The 17734-nt window shown below is 41.6% G+C and overlaps 1 protein-coding gene across 4 annotated transcripts in view; it reads left to right on the forward strand.

The window, feature by feature from the left end:
- Positions 1-17734, forward strand: part of LOC134349729 (von Willebrand factor A domain-containing protein 3B-like) — a 180619-nt gene that overhangs the window by 128449 nt on the left and 34436 nt on the right. For all 4 annotated transcript variants that reach the window (XM_063054493.1, XM_063054494.1, XM_063054495.1 and 1 more), the window contains 2 exons: positions 3292-3433; positions 9817-9941. In XM_063054493.1, coding sequence (XP_062910563.1) covers positions 3292-3433; positions 9817-9941 — 267 coding nt within the window. The remainder of the gene's footprint in view (positions 1-3291; positions 3434-9816; positions 9942-17734) is intronic.

Raw genomic sequence — 17734 nt, forward strand, 5'->3', positions numbered from 1 at the left:
AATAATTGCAGTGTTACTCTGAACTCAATATGTGCAATGCTCAACAGATAATTTTTAAAGGACTAATTTTAGAGGAAATAAGAAGCCTTCTGTCCTATCTGCACTCGCCAGCGAGAATAATGTCATTATAACGATTAAATTGATGCTGTGGTTTTGTGTTTTATTTAATTGGCAAGTTATAAATGGTTAAATGTAACTTAAATTAACAGATACTCTGAATGAAAATAGAAATTTGTTTGTGCTGATTCATTAATTCCCTCCATTTCTGCCTCTCTTGGAAGAATCTAGGTTGATCTTATTGAAACATTTAGTATCCTCAGGGGACAGATGTTGAGATGCTTTCATTAATCATAAAAAGGGACGTACACTCAGTGGCCACTTTATTGAGTACAGGAGTAAAACCTGGTGTGCTGTTCTGCTGCCGTAGCCTATTCACTTCAAGGTTCAATGTGTTGTGAATTCAGAGATGCTCTTTTGCACACCACTGTTGTAGCATGCAGTTATTTGGGTCATTGTTGTCTTCTTGTCAGCTTGAACCATTCTCCTCTAACATCTCTCATTACCAATGCATTTTCTCTAAAGGAACAGCCACTCACAGGATGCCCTTTGTTTATTGCACCATTCTCCGTAAACTTGTGTGAAAAATCCCAGGAGATCAGCAGTTTCTGAGATATTCCAACCACCCCACTTGGCACCAACAAACCTCCCACGGTCAAAGTCACTTAGATCACATTTCTTCCCCATTCTGAAGTTTGGTCTGAACAATAACTGAACCACCTGACCATATCTGCATGCTTTTATGAATTGAGTTGCTGCCACATAATTGGCTGATTTGCATTAACGAGCAGGTATACAGGTGTACCTAATAAAGTGTTCACTGTGTAGATACCACAGAAGGTGAAGGTTATTTTGGAGATAGGTGGAAGTCAAACTGTTGATCCTTTACTTCACATTCTAATCAACTTGCTTTTGTAGTTTAAAAATCTACCAGACATCCTGCCCGCTCCATAACCATTATTATTCCAATTTCAGGAAGAGCAGGGCAGTCCATGAAAATGCTTGTTTATCCACCAATAACAATAGAACGGATTATTTGGTTGTTTATCTTTTTCCTGTTTGTGCAACCCTGACTTGAGCAAATTTGCTGCCGCATTTTCCTACGTTGCAGCAATGATCTAGAATTTTCTTCACTAGAAGGCTGTAGAGGCTAGATCGCTGGGTGCTAGTTTGAAAGATCAGAGAACTGCGGGCCATGGGGAACAGGCGCAGAAGGGGAGATGAGGTTGGAGCTGATCAGATTGAAAAATGGGGTAAGTGGCCTTACCCACGCATCAGTTCTCATTTGGATTTGGATCTAGAAATTCACCTCTGAGTAAATCTTACTGAGATAACCTTGCCAATAAAGTCTTGTAAAAGGCTTGCTAAAGCAGTAGTGCGAATAGATCCAACCTATGGCCCAAAGTCCATTTATAGAGATTTTTACTACCGGCAACAGTGTGTGGTGGGTTTGGGGGAGGGCGGTGGGATGGAGGGGATGGTTGCTGTGCTATTTGAAACTCTGTAGTTCACTTGAGGGATACCAGTGCTGACTTGAAAACTAAGACCAGAAGTGACACCAGACATTAAACCTGATCAGATTGTAACCCCACTCCACATTCTCATCCAATCTTAGTGATCTTCTGCTCCTTGCTTATCCAAAATCTAACTACCTCTGAAAAATGCTGTTCAAAGACATTTCCTTGAATACAGAGCAGTAGAGCACTGGACAGGCCATTTTGCACCAAGATCAATGATGTTGTGTTGACTTTGACGCCAATATATACTAAATGTCCATCTCCAGTTTATCATCCATTTCCATCTATTTTCATCATATTCACTTGCCTCTTGTTTTTTTTGCACTACCTTACTTTCCATGTTTCTATTTTCTATTTATTAATTATAATTTAAATTTTTAATATTTACTTAATTTTTACTATTTTTAATATTTAATATTTGTAATCCAGGGAGTGGGAAGCGCAGAATCAAATATCGCTATGATGATTGTACGTTCTAGTATCAATTGTTTGGCGACAATAAAGTATAAAACATCTTAAATTCCACTAAACTGCCTACTTCCACTGCTACCCAGGTAACCTATTCCAGGCACAGTGACTCTCTGGGTAAAACGTGTTGTCCCTCGCTGTGACTCTGCTTCTAGGTTCCTCCCTAAGAGGAAACATCTTCTCCACGTTCAGCCTGTAGATGTTGTATGTTTCAAACAAGTCCCCACTTGCTGTTCTAAACTCTGGCAGATGCAAACCTAGGCTATCCAACAGTTCTTCATAAGAAAGTCCACCCATTCTGGTTGTTAGTCTGGTAAATAATCACTGAACTGCTTTACATCGTATTTGGATGGCAGGGTAGAATAGCAGTCACCATAACTCTGTTCTGCCGCTGCCCGTAAGGAGTTTGAGTGTTCTCCCTGTGACTGCGTGGGTTTCCTCCGGTGCTCTGGTTTCCTCCCACATTCCAGATTTGTACAGGTTAGTAGGTTAATTGGTCACATGGGTGTAAGTGGTGGTGTGGACTCATTGGGCCGAAAGGGCCTGTTACCTTTCCATTTTTCTAAATAAAAAAAATTAACATTATTCCCTAAATTAAGAGATCGAAACTGTCCTCATTACTTGCTGTAACTTCTTAGTAGCTTATTGTAAAACATGCACTAGGACACCAGATTCCTTTGCAGCTCTCCAACTACCGGTATGCAAAACTTCCGTAACTTTTTTTCTGTGACAAAACGGACAATATTACATTTTCTCACATTGTGTGCAGGTTCTGAACTTAGTTCTCCGGAAATGTGCTCAGGTATCAATGGATAAAAGGTATTCTACATTACAGTAGAGAGATGTATTAATGATAGCGCTGTACTTTGAATCTGTCATGAACCCCTGCCTTTCCCTCAGCAGTCAAAATTACCTGTTTGCTGGGACCAGGCATGAAGCCTCTACTGGTTGCTAAACATTGGTAATTTTTAATACCAAGTAAGAAACAAGAATGAAAATAGTATATCAAAAGTACCGCAAGTAACCTCTTCTATCAGTATTTCTGTGATTATTACAATTTTTATGGTTAACTCCTACTGAGGGATCTAATGCTATCACTGAAGCTTGTCAACTTGAGAATAATTGCTTTTAACAATAACTTATTTTCTATTTTTCTCATTCATGAGATTATAAACATGATAAACCATCTTTTTTTTGTAAAATCTCGCTTTCTGTCTTAAAAACATCACTTTGTAATTACGTCTGACAGGAGTTGGGGACCCTGACTGACAGCAGAAGGAACCATAGACCCTCTGTAAAAAAAATCACAAAACGGACCAGGAGAATTTTGGATACTTTCAGAGGGCAGAGGGTAATTGCAAGGTCAGAGGTTGATGGCTTTTATTATCCAGGTACGTGAACTGTCACATCTCCTTTGTACATCTAAGAGGTCTACAGAAAATCTATTCAGAGCTTTAGAGTTTACCAAGAGGTACATAATTGCTCAACAGTATTCTTGTATTATGTTAATTTAATAACAAGAGATGATTATTGATGTGATTGCACTGTTGAGATGTAAAGCATCTAACATGTCCTTTTAACTTTAATATAGTCAAATTGGAATAACTTTATAATTAGTTAATTCTGAATGGCACAGTGGTTCGTGTATCGCTTTACAGCAATCACTGACTGGGGTTCAATTCCCTCTGCTCTCTGTAAGGAGTTTGTACGTCCTTCCCATGAACACATGGTTTCCTTGGGGTGTTCCACTTTCCTCCCATATCCCAAAGACACACAGGTTAGGGCTACTGAGTTGTGGGAATGCTATTTTGGTACTGGAAGCATGGCGACACTTAACGGGCTGCCCAGCACAATCTTCACTGATTTGAATTGACACCAGCAACACAGTTCACTGTATGTTTCAATGTACATGTGACAAGTAAAGCTAATCTCTATTTTAAATTCTTATTGTTAAAATCAGAGTTTGTCAGTGCGTTGGGCTACTTAGAGACTATAGAGAGCCTCCTGACGTATTGCTGTGCAGTGTGGTTTGCCAGCTGCACAGAACAGAACAGGAAGGACTTGCAACAGAGTGGGTTATTGGCACAACATTACCCTCCCTCAGAGACATTTATACTGGCAGACTTCAAAAGAAGGCTACTTGTATTTCAAAGGATCCCACTCATCCTGGACATCACCTGTTTTCCCCTCTACCTTCTGGGAAGAGATACAGAGCATTAAGGACGAAAACAAAGAGACTCCTTAACAGCTTCTACCCACAAGCAGTGAAATGTATAACACCCCCTTCCCTTCTCCTGCCCCCCTCCTAAGACAGCGGCAGCTAAATACATCACACTTCCAGGAATGGCAGGCGTGCAATAGTCCTACCCCCCATCCATATATTATTAATTTTGGACTGCACTCCTGAGGTTTTAGAGTATATTTTATGTATATATTCTTTGTCATTCTGCAAAACATTGAGCTGCTAAATTGTGTTTCATTGCTCCACAACAATGACAATAAAGATATTCTTCTTCTTCTTACTTATGCATCCAGCTCAAATATGATCTAATTAAGGGCTTAACATTTTTTCCTATACTTGACCTAATCCAACCATCACCACAAATATAATCTGATCTATGCTATTGATTTATTTGAGAGCGACAGCACTTATCCTGATCAGAGCACATGTGAGATAGTAACAAGCATATTGGCCTGGATGAAGTGCTAACTGGGTTGGTACACTCTGAACCTGACCTGAATCTAAATCCGTTACCACAATATACACAACCAGGTTCTACTGGTCTCAATTCAGGCAACTAGGATATGCATCCATGCATCTTGGCCACATGTTTGCTCATTGCCCCAGAATTGTTTAGATATTCTTAACATTTATTAAACCTTTCCCACTGCTCACTACAGAATTTAATTTTGTTGCAGGTTTCAAATTTGGGCCCCATGACTCCGTCACATTGTTTAATGTATATCAAAAATACCACAGTGTTTCTAGTAAATCTTAAGAAACCTCACAATATACAACCTACATTAAAGAATGCAGCCATTTACTGCTGTTTTTCACCTTCCTATCCTTTTACCAAATTTTGTATCTGTTCTGCTCCTAATTGATATATTCCAGAGTCTTCACTATTCAACACTATCAAATGGCTTTTCAAACTCCGCAAGTATAGCATCAATTGTGGCCCTAACTGATAAGAAATATTTCACGTGCAAGAAATATTTCCCTGCAGGAAAAAAAAGTGCAAGAAGAGATCAGTTGGAAGTGTAGAGTTTGTATCTGGGAAGCTATCAAAATGAGGATGTGGGGACTGAAAGAGTTGGATTAATACATGCCTGTAGAGATGTGACTCCCAGAATATGTCTCTGTTCCTTTCTGAAATTAAATGCTATACCGATATGACAGAGGGAGATAAAATCTACTTTACATGTCAAGTCAATCTGTATTTAACATGAATTTTATACATGTTGGATAAAAAGTATTTTTGGTAATGTTTTGTTTGCATTCAATTACCGTTGGTTATTTCTAACCTCAGTATAAACGAGGTGCTTACCTCTTCAATATTATTTATGGCTTGGATATGGGTGGTGGGGTGGAGGTACATCTCCACCAATGGAGGTATAAGGTGCTCCTTCCCTCTGCTAGCCTGCAGGTCACCTTTGGGAAAGTTGTAGCACCTGCTTAGCCCCCCTGATCAGGGTCACATGAGGCCATGAGAGCAGGTGGTGAGTGGTCGTATGAGCAGCTGGTAGCTCATCACCAAAGTCTTGGTTATGTGACCACAGATGACAGGCAGACAATCTCTGAAGACTATTGATAATGGCTGAGGTCACCCATCTTGTAAAGACACTGCCCAGAAGGCAGCAATGGCAAACCACTTCTGTAGAAAAGTTTGCCAAGAACAATCATGGTCATGGAAAGACCATGTTCGCCTATGTCATACAACATGGCAGATAATGATGATGAAGATATGATTCTGTAGTGGTGATATTATGAATGGGGGCAGCACAGTAGTGTAGCAGTTTGTGTAATGCTATTACATCATCAACAACCGGGGTTCAATTGCTCTGCTCTCTGTAAGGAGTTTGTACGTTCTGTGACTGTATGGGTTTCTTCCTGGTCCTCCGATTTCTTCCCACATTCCAAAAGCATAGAGGTTAGTAGGGTAATTGGTCACATGGGTGCAATTTGGCTGGAAGAGCCTGTTACTATGCTATTTTTTTAATTTAAAAAAATACTCATAGTAGCTGACCATGAGCTCAAATCTCAGTTTAGAGTTAAAGTATTTTGAGTTTTAGATTTTAACAAATCCAGAAATAAAGCTGTTTTCAGTAAAAAGTGGCTGTGAATTTATAGGGTTGATGTAAAAATTCGGCTTGTGCATTGATGCCTTTGAGACCTACATATGACTTTTGTCCCATACCCACACAAATTAGCCTAGCAAGTCACACAGCTATATCAAGTCGCTACCGAGAACAAGCTGAACATTCCCTTCCCAATCGTGTTGTGGCTGCAACAGTCCATGTCTCCCTACCCTTTGTTCTCAGGGCAGCTGGGGATGGGCAGGAATCGTTGGGCTTTTCTATGATGCTCTTAGGTAAGATGAAGGGAGGTACACACAAACCTCATTAATACCTTTCAGTCGTCTGTGAGGGTCTCACTATGACTTAGCCATTTGATCATTTACAATATCCAAAGCATTTGAGTGGGGGTAAGCCTGCTTTTCATTTCAATTTTAAAGCAAATAATTACTCTATAATCAGACTAGTTTATGCAAAATGATGTAAATTAATATGTATTTAGTTCACAGTGACCATTAGATCTTAAATTAATTCAGTTTGATAAGCACAAAAACTAGATTGTGTAAGACCGTGGATATAGGTGCAGAATTAGGTCTTTCAGCCTGTCCTGTCTGCTCTCCTATTCAATCATGCCTGATTTTTGTCCCCATCAGTCCCATTTTCCTGCCTTTCCCCAGTAACCAGTAACCCTATTACCCATAGAGAAACTTTTAATCTCTGCTTTAAATACACCCAATGACTTGGCCTCTGCAGCCCCTAGTGTTAACAAATTCCACAGATTCATGGCCCTCTGAAGAAATTCCTCTTCATCTCACTCTCTATTCTGAGTGTGCGCTTTGCATCCTAGGCTGTCCTACTAATGGAAACATCTCTCCACATTCACCCTATCCAGGCGTGTTCTCCATTCTATTCATTCACCTACACACACTATATACAGTATACACTCTGTGGCCACTTTGCTAGGTATCCTGTACTTAATGAAGTGGTCACTGACTGTATGTTTATTGTCTTCTACTGCTGTAGCCTGACTTCTTCAAGGTTCGACGTGTTGTGTGTTCATAGATGCTCTTCTGCACACCACTGTTGCGACACATGGTTATTTGAGTTACTGTCACTTTCCTGTCAGTTTGACCTGACTAGATATTCTCCCCTGACCTCTCTCATGAACTGTTGCTCACTGGGCCTTTTTTGTTTTACACACCATGCTCTGTAAACTCTAGAGACTGTTGTGCATGAAAATCCCAGGAGATCAGCAGTTCCTGAGATACTCAAACCAACCTGTCGGGCACCAACAATCATTCTACTGTCAAAGTAACTTAGATTGTATTTCGTCTACATTCTGATGTTTGTTCTGAACAAAAACTGAACCTCTTGACCATGTCTGCATGCTTCTATGCAGTGAGTTGCTGCCACATACTTACATTAACAATGGAAGAATTAATGGACAAGTAAAACTATTTCTCTGTCAGATTTGGATAAAAATATCACCAGGATGCATGTTATTTATTAAATATTAAAATCCTAACTTCATAAAATGTGGCTTCTGGCTTTCAATTTGATGATAAAGCATTCTGGTGTTCTTACTTTCAAAGTTTCTGATTTTTTTTAGTGCTTTGATATTGACTTTGAAATTAGCAGCAGGATTTGTTGCTTATTGCATGAGTCTTGCTGTGTTGAGTCATCAGACTGCTCAGGTTGTTTTTCTGTCCTCTTTGGCTGTATGGTTTGAAGGAATAAAAATGACTTTATAATGATGGCAATGAAACCAAATTATTTCTGTAGCCCACTATTTACTTCAGGGTACAACCAGGTAACAGGCCCTTCTGGGTCAACAAGCTCATGCTACCCAGTTACACCCAAGTGGCCAATTAACCTGCTAACTCATATGTCTTTGGAATGTGCGAGGAAACTGGAGCAGTAAATCACAAACATTAGAAAGTCTGCGGACGCTGGAAATCCAAAGTGAAACTCTCGGGTTCCGTCTGCTGCGTCAGTCTAGGGACGATGATCTCCGGCCTCGCCAAACGTGGGAGATTGAAGCGCAAGCCCCCACGAAACCCTCAGTTTGTGTGGATGCTGCCAGATTCTTTACCCTGTTAAATAAGTACCAAGAAATAACAGACAGTACACAGCATACAATTAAAAGATTTAGCATTATAATTCTTAATTTGACTAAGGGTTAGTAAAAAAAAAAAGAGCCCATTTTAATGAAACAGTCTAATGTGCACAAGTTGGAGCTCACAGTTTCCCCGTTGCCAATCCTCCTTCAATCTCACCCCGGGCTTCGTCGAATCATGGCCCTGCTCCAGGTCGAGTCCTACGACCTTTTCTCTCTGGTGTCTTCTCTTTTCACCTTCCCTCGAACAAAAACCCCAAGCCCAACTTTGGTGTCCCTCACCAGAGAAAACTCCCCTTAATCTGGCCATCCTAATTGGATGTCACATATTTCTCCTCTCTTTTATCTTCAACAGTAACCCAAACAAGCAGCTTGCAGTGGCGTAACAGTAAAAAACATAAACCAGGGCATTACAAAAGCACCACACACCAAACATAGGAGGAACTCTAACGTAGGAATAAGCAGATTATGCTTCGAGACAAGACCCTTCTTCAGGACTGGAAAGGAAGGGGGAAGATGCCTTAATAAAAAGAAGAGGTTGAGGGGAAAAAGGCTAGCTGGAAGGTGATAAGTGAAGCTGGATGGGTGGAGATCAAGGGCTGGAGAAGAAAGAATGAGATAAGAGAGGAGAGTGGACAATAAGAGAAAGGGAAAGAGGAGGGGATACAGGGGGAAGTAACAGACATACAAGAAGTACTGAAAGGTCAGAGTGGGGGATAGAGGAAGGAGTGAGGTGAAACTGGAAGGAGAAATCGATACTTTTTCCATTAGGTTGGAAGGTACCCATATGGAATATATGGTGTTGCTCCTCCACCCTGAGGGTGGCCTCATACTTGGCAGGAGAGGAGGCCATGGATTGACGTGTCGGAATGGGAATGGGAATTAAAGTGTTTGTTCTCCAGGAAGTCCCACTTGTGGTGGATGGTGCAGAGGTACTCGATGAAGCGGTCCCCCAATTTATGATGGGCCTGGACACAGAGCTACAGGGAGAACATGCAAACTCCTTACAAACAGTGGTGGATTTGAACCTGGGTCACTAACCACTATGCTACAATGCTGCTCCTCTTCCTTATTGCCCCAAACAGGGTGCAATGTGACATCAACTTCTGGACATAAAAGTTACTTACCTGGGTATAAATTAAAATAATCACTTTCCCCTATATTGCCAGACTGTGCAATAATATCAAACAGCCAGTGAAAGATACAAGCCCCAATGGATTCATCCAAAAAATATGTAATAAGAGAAACCTTCCACCCCTCCTTAACCTTCCCATTTATGCTGTGTGTCCCTCAGAGGTCTATCTGTGCAGAAGATTGAAAATAATACCTGAGAATAATACTTGTTGTCTTGGTTGTTCTTAGGCATTATAATCAGGTGTGTTGGTGTCAGAAAAGTTTTGATTGATTTCACCAAAGGAGACACTCAGATTACGCCAACTCAGTTTGTAATCCAGGTTGGAGGAGCTGTACCTTGTCCCGTATTAAAGGTAAGGGAAATAAAATATCGAGATAGACTCATTTTTTAAGGAACTTCGAACTCGTTATGTTGGCTGTGAAATATCTTAGTTTTAGTTTTTTTAAAATCCTCAAATGCCGATGGATAAAATTCGAGGATCGTCTTACTGCATGTTCTTCCAGAGTGTGTACAACCAATAAAAGTTGTTATGGTGAGTTAATTACTTCCTGGGAAATTCTGGTAAAAGCTTAAAGGGTTGCAGCAGCATTTACACACTAGGACTGGAATTTTTAGGGATGAAAGATTTAGGGATTTTTAAATGGATAGAGTAGGGGATCAGGAGATTATCATGATGTAATCAAGGATCTTCTTTATTTGCCAGTTATATTTCCATGTACGTATTAGGAATTTGCTGTGGTGTGTTGTTGCAACATGCAACAAAAACAAAATTCAATGATAAGAATAAAAAATTATATAAATATAAACTTAGAGGTTCAAGAATGGAAGATGTGCATAAATATCAACATGTATTTACAATGAAAACAGCATTTTAAGACTATAAGATATAGGAGCAGAATTAGGCCATTCAGCCCATCGAGCCTGCTCTGCCATTCCATCATGGCTGATCCCAGAACCCACTCAACCCCATACACCTGCCTTCTCACCGTATCCTTTGATGCCCTGACTGACCAGGAAACAATCAACTTCCACCTTACCAAGAAACAATCAACTTCCACCTTACCAGGAAACAATCAACTTCCACCTTAAACACACGCGCAGACTTGGCCTCCACCGCAGTCTGTGGGAGAGCATTCCATAGATTTACTACTCCCTGGCTAAGAGAATTCCTCCTTACCTCTGTTCTAAAAGGTCACCCCTCAATTTTGAGGCTGTACTCTCTAGTTCTGGATACTTCCACCATAGGAAACATCCTCCCCACATCAACCCGATCTAGTCCTTTCAACGTTCGGTGGGTTTCAATGAGATCCCCCGCATTCTTCTAAATTCCAGTGAGTACAGGCTTAAAGCTGCCAAACACTCCTCATATGTTAAACCCTTCATTCCTGGAATCATCCTCATGAACCTCCCCTGGACTCTCTCCAATGACAACATATCCTTCCTGAGATATGGGGCCCAAAACTGTTGACAATACTTCAAGTGCAGCCTGACTAATGTCCTATAAAGGCTCAGCGTTATCTCCTTGCTTTTCTGTTCTATTCTCCCTGAAGTAAGTGCCAACACTCAATTTGCCTTCTTTACCACAGAGTCAACCTGTAAATTAACCTTATGGGAGTCTTACACGAGGACTCCTAAGTCCCTTTGCACCTCTGAAGTTTGAACTTTCTCCCCATTTAAATAATAGTCCACACTATTGTTCCTTTTACCAAAATGCATTATCATACACTTCCCAATACTGTATTCCATCTGCCACTTATTTGTCCTGCTGCAATCACATTGTTTCCTCAGTACTACCAACACCTCCACCTATCTTCTTATCATCTGCAAACCAGCAAAGACCCTTTTATTCCCACTCGCTGTCTCTTGCCTGTCAGCCATTCCTCTATCTATGCCAGTATCTTTCCTGTTACACCATGGGATTTTATCTTGTTGAGCAGTCTCATGTGTGGCACCTTATCAAACACCTGAAAATCCAAGTAAATGACATCCACTGCTTCTCCTTTGTCCACTGTGCTTGTTACTTCCTCAAATAACTTTAACAGATTTATCAGACAAGATTTTCCTTTACAGAAGTCATGCTGTCTTTGACTTATTTTATCATTAATCACCAAGTACCTCGGAACCTCTTCCTCCTCCAATCCAACTGGGTAAGCTCCTCTCTCATGCCTCTGTAATTCCCTTTATTCCATTGCAATACTGATACATCTGACTTATGCTTCTCCCTCTCAAATTGCAGTATGAATTCAATCATATTCAATCCTTTCTGAGATCCCTAATAAGATCTGGGTAATTACACAATAACTAGGTCAGAATAGCCTTTCCTTGGGTAAGCTCAAGCACAAGCTGCTCTAAAAAGCCATCTCTTAGGCATTCAACAAATTTCCTCTCTTGTGATCTGACACCAACCTGATTTTCCCAATCCCCTTGCATATTGAAGACCCCCATCACAATTGTGTCATTATCCTTATTATACGCCTTTTCCAGTTCCCTTTGCAATCTTAAACCCACATCTTGGCTGCTAATTGGAGGCCCAGACATGATTCTCATAATTTTTTTTTTACCTTTGCAATTTCTTAACTCCACACACAAAAATTCAACATTCTCTGACCCTATGTCACTTCTTTCCAAAGATGTAATTCCATCTCTTACCAACAGAGCCACACCACCACCTCTACCTTCCTGCCTGGCCTTTCAATACGAAGTATATCCTTTGATGGTAAGCTCCCAGCTATGGCCTTCTTTCAGCCATGACTCAGTGATGCCCACAACGCCATACCGACCAATCTCTAATTGAGCCACGAGTTCGTCCTCCTTATTCCAAATGCTATGCGCATTTAAATACAGCACCTTCAGTCATGCATTCTTCACCCTTTTGAATTTTGCCTCTGTGGTACAATTTAACTCTTTGCTCTATCTACAGTTGAACCCAATCATTGGCTTGTCCTTCCTTACATTCATGTTACATCCATAATGTACTTGTAAACCTGCTGCCTCATCCTCAGCTCTATCACGCAAACACGAGGAATTCTGCAGATGCTGGAAATTCAAGCAACACACATCTAAGTTGCTGGTGAACGCAGCAGGCCAGGCAGCATCTCTAGGAAGAGGTACAGTCGATGTTTCGGGCCGAGACCCTTCGTCAGGACTAACTGAAGGAAGAGCGAGTAAGAGATTTGAAAGGGGGAGGGGGAGATCCAAAATGATAGGAGAAGACAGGAGGGGGAGGGATGGAGCCAAGAGCTGGACAGGTGATAGGCAAAAGGGATACGAGAGGATCATGGGACAGGAGGCCCAGGGAGAAGGAAAAGGGGGAGGGGGAAAAACCCAGAGGATGGGCAAGGAGGATCAGCTCTATCATACTGGTTCCCATCCCCCTGCCATATTAGTTTAAACCACTCCCAACAGTGGTTTAAAATGTTTACACTGCAGGGACTGAGATAATAGATGGGAGGGGGTTAACTAGAATGTCTGATTAGATTAACTGCCTGTGGGGAGAAACTTTTAAGATGGCATGATGTTGTTTGGTTTAATAGTCCTTTCCAGAAGGGAGCTGTTGGAAAAGACAGTTTGCTGGGTGGGTAGAGTCTGCTATGATTTTTCTTGCCTGATTCTTTGTCATGGACGCACACAAGTCTAGCAGTGATGGTAGACTACATGTAGTATCACCTTTGCAGACAACATGTAATGGAAGTGTGGAGCAGAAGAGTTCTCCTGTTTACACCACAATACTACCCACACAATGTATTAGAGATGATGAACTGCTCATGATAGCAACCCCAGTCTGGATCTCACTTCTGTCTATGTTATCTCTGGCTGCCTCAGACCTGTTAAAAATGGAGGGTTAAGATGATACATTTTTTTTACATTTACATTGCCATTGATAGCTTTAGAGTTGTGAACTTTGTATAAAACGTTGGTAAAGCTACACTGGGATCATTGCTTTTAGTTCTGGCCACCCTATTATAGAATGCATATAGAGGCTTTGGAAGGACTTATTTTAGTTGCCTTCTGTTGGTTTTTTGATGCTTCCCAATCGTCTAACTTCTCAGTAATTTTTGCTCTATGATATGCCCTCTATTTTACTCTTATGTTGGTTTTGACTTCCCTTGTCAGACGCAGTTGCATCATCCTGCCTTCAGAATATTTCTTATTTGGAATGTTTCTATTCTGCGCCTTCTGAGTTGCTCTCAGAAACTCCAGCCATTGCTGCTCTGCCATCATCCCTGCTAGTGTTCCATTCCAATCAACTTTGGCCAGCTCCTCTCTCATGCCTCTGTAATTCCCTTTACTCCTCTGAATATTGAAATTACTTTGAATTTTGAACATGGATACATCTGACTTTAGCTACTTCTTCTCAAATTGCAGGGTGAATTCTATCATTATGATCACTGCCTCTTAAGGGTTCATTAGCCTTAAGCTCCCTAATCAAATCTGGTTCATTACTCAACACCCAATCCAAAACAGCTAATACCCTAGTGGGCTCAACTACAAGCTGCTTTAAAAAGCTATCTTACAGGCATTCTATAAATTCTTCCTCCTGGAATCTAGCACCAACCTAATTTTCCCAGTCTATCTGCGTATTGAAATCCGCCATGACTATTGTAACATTGCCCTTTTGACCCGCCTTCTCTACCTCCCATTGTAATTCGTAGCCCACATCTTTGCTGTTGTTCAGAGGTCTGTACCTAACTCCCACCAGGATCCTTTTACCCTTGCAGTTCCTGAACTCTGCCCACAAGGTTTCGACAGTTTCCAATTCTATGTTACCTCATTATAAGGATTTGATTTCATTTTTCACAAACAGAGCCACATCACCCCCTCTGCCCACCTGCCTGTCCTTTCAATACAATGTGTATCCTTGGCTCCCAACTATAACCTTCTTTCAGCCACAACTCAGTAATGCCCACAATGTCATACCTGCCAATCTCTAACTGTGTTACAAGGTCATCTACCTTACTCCATATACTGCATGCATTCAAATATAGCACCTTCAGTCCTATATCCATCACCCTTTTTAATTTTGTTCCCCTTTTACACTGCAATACATCCCACTGTCTGCAATTTTCCCCATCATCTGCCTGTCCTTTTTGACCATCTCATTACACACTGGCTCTGCTTGTAAACGAACAGCCCTATCCTCAGCCCTATCACTTTGGTTCCCTTCCCCCTGCCAAGTTAGTTTAAACTCTCCCCAGTAGCTTCAGAAAACTTGACTGCAAGGATATTGTTGCCTCACAAGTTTAGGTGTAACCTGTCCCTTTTATGCAGGTCGTACCTTCACCAGTAGAGATCTCAATAATCCAGAAATCTGAAACCCTACACCCTGCACCAGTTTCTCAGCCACACATTCATCTGACAAATCCTCTTATTGTTACCCTTACTGGCATATGGCACAGGCAACAATTCAGTGATTGTTACCCTGGAGGTCCTGCTTTTCAGCTTACTAACTAGCTCCCTCAGTTCTTTCTTCAGGACCTCCTCCCTTTTCCTGCCCATGTCATTGGCACCAATATGTACCAAGCCTTCTGGCTATTTACCCTCCCCCTTTAGAAGGTCATGGACCCAATCCGAAACGTCTCTGACCCTTACACCTGATAGGCAACGTACTATTTGGGTGTCTCTATTCGGGAGGCTGGCGGCCTTCCAGAATTCCCATCTCTCACACAGAGAACACAACAGAGGCCCTGGAGTCATTCTCATTGCTCTAACCATACACTAATAGATGAAGAAATGGAGACTGAAAAAGAAGAAGAAAAAGTAATTCAGCAGATACTTACCTCACCCAAGTCTTTTCTCGCTGAAGCCTGATGAGCCTTGTCCTCCCCTCTCTAACCCTGGTCCACTCACACAATTGCCGCTCCAAAGAATGGCCACTCCACTTGTCCCTGCCTTATTTTTATTTGTGACTAATGAATTACGACTGCACTGCCAAAATAGAGCCAAAATTCCACAAAAGCTCCTTTTTAAAATCTCTTTCTCTCAGGCCTGTGTGAGGCTTCGCTGTCGATTTGACTGCTACGTGCATAACTGCATCATGCATATTGCTCATCTACCTGAATATTAGGTCCTGCAGTTTAAAGTGCAACAGAATTGTTTTCAGAATCCAAGGTAGCCTACGGGAAGAGTCATTTGGACTCTTCTGTATGTTAAACATACAATGCCCTCAGATTCTGCTGCGTATTCCCTTTTGGCAGAATTATGAAATGGACACCTGCCTGATACATGTGAGAGCTGCCAAGTGACTGACAAAGCTGCTAAGCCTTGGAGCAGCTGGCAGTGATTCAAAGATTCAGACTGCCGACAGCCGCAGGCATTGCCATTCCGATAGACAGTTCCTCAGAGTTCAACTCCTGACAGTTAACTGCCTCTCAGAGTCAGCTGAGCAAACACTGTCTCCTTTCAATTAGACTGTCTCCTTTCAACTAGCAGCTTTCAATTACATGGTACTTTTCTCATTTGATAGTGCAGCCAAATCTTAGTTGTGCATTCCCTTTCCATCATGAAAGAAATATTGAGAAACCTAGTGAGAAAGAATCTTTTTGGTCGGATCAGCTGGGTATCTGAATTCTGTTAATTAAATAAATCTGGTCTGAATAAGCTGATGTCAGTCCATGGCCTCCTCTACTGCCGCGATGGGGCTATTCTCAGGTTGGAGGAGCAACTCTTGATATTCTGTCCAGGTAGCCTCCGACCTGACAGCACACACACCCATTTCTCTAACTTCAGATAATCTCTTCCTCTCCCCCAGCTTTCTCTCTTTTTCCATTTCCCAGTCTGGCTCCCCTCTTAACCCTGCTCACTACCTCCTCTAGATTGTCTCTTCCTTCCCCTTTTCCCATGGTTCACTTTTCTCTCCTCTCTGTTTCCTATTTCTTCAGCCTTTTGCTTTTCCCACCTTTCGCCTTCCAGCTTCTTACTTCAACTCACTCCCCCACCCACCTATCACCTTCCAGCTTGTCTTCCTTCCCCTCCCATCACCTTTTTATTCAGGCTTCCTCTTAGTCCTGATGAAGTGTCTCGGCTCGAAACACTGAAACTTAATCCTTTCCAAAGATGCTTCCTGAACTGCTGATTCTCCAACATTTTGTGCATGTTGCTCAGAACTTCCAGAACCTTCTGTGTTTTTGAAAAGCTCATGGAAACCTTAAACCACTCGGATGTTGCAAGAATTCATATGCCCCATTAATACCCCTGGAGCAGAAAATCTGCTATCCTTACGCAAACCAAAACCAGAGAATACTGGAGGCAAGAATGGGGAGCGATATCAGGTCAGGGATCATCAGCGGAACTGGAGACGTGAGAACACTCTCATGCTAAGTTGCAGCGGAGGTTCTAAAGGCAGGGCAAGGCTAGAGAGTCCAGAGGGATGCCTGTGATAATGTACAGACCAAAGTTAATATAACACAGTATATAGCACATTTCAGCATAAAACAGGCCCTTCAGTCCACAAAGTTGTGCTGACCTTTTAACCTAGTCTAAGATCATTCTAACCCTTCCCTCAAAAACAATATTGTGCAAAAGTCTTAGGCACAATATATACATATATATAAGCTAGGGTATCTAAAACCTTGGGACAGTATTGTATTTTTCAACATGGAGCAGAGAGTGAATTTGTAAATCTGACAAGAGCAAAGGATGTTGGGAATGATGAGGGTGGAGTGTGGGACTGGGACAGAGAAGGAGTGCCAGGGGCAGGGGTTGGTGAGGGTGCAGACATGCCCAGCCCAGAGACACCAGGCAAAGTCACTTGATTCCAAACAATTGGTTTATTGATCATAATTGAATGTCCCTCTGGTGCTTCCTGCTCCCACCCCTCTCCCTTCCCCTTTTCCCAACCACAATTCCCCTCTTCCTGCCCCCTCCCACTCTCAGTCCACAATAGGGACCCATATCAAAAACAGGTTTGTCATCACTCACATATGTCATGAAATTTGTTTATCTCTTACAGCACCAGTACAATGCAATACATAATATGACTACAGTACTGTGCAAAGGTTTAGGCACCCTAGCTATATATATATGTGCCTAGCACTGTGGTCCTCCATTTTTCTATCAACATGTGCCTATCCAAGAGTCTCTTAAATACTCCTAATGTATTTGCCTCTACCACCACATTCCACATACCCATCAACCTCTGTGTAAAAA

The sequence above is a fragment of the Mobula hypostoma genome, chromosome 7, assembly GCF_963921235.1.
Source record: "Mobula hypostoma chromosome 7, sMobHyp1.1, whole genome shotgun sequence".
Lineage (NCBI taxonomy): Eukaryota > Metazoa > Chordata > Chondrichthyes > Myliobatiformes > Myliobatidae > Mobula > Mobula hypostoma.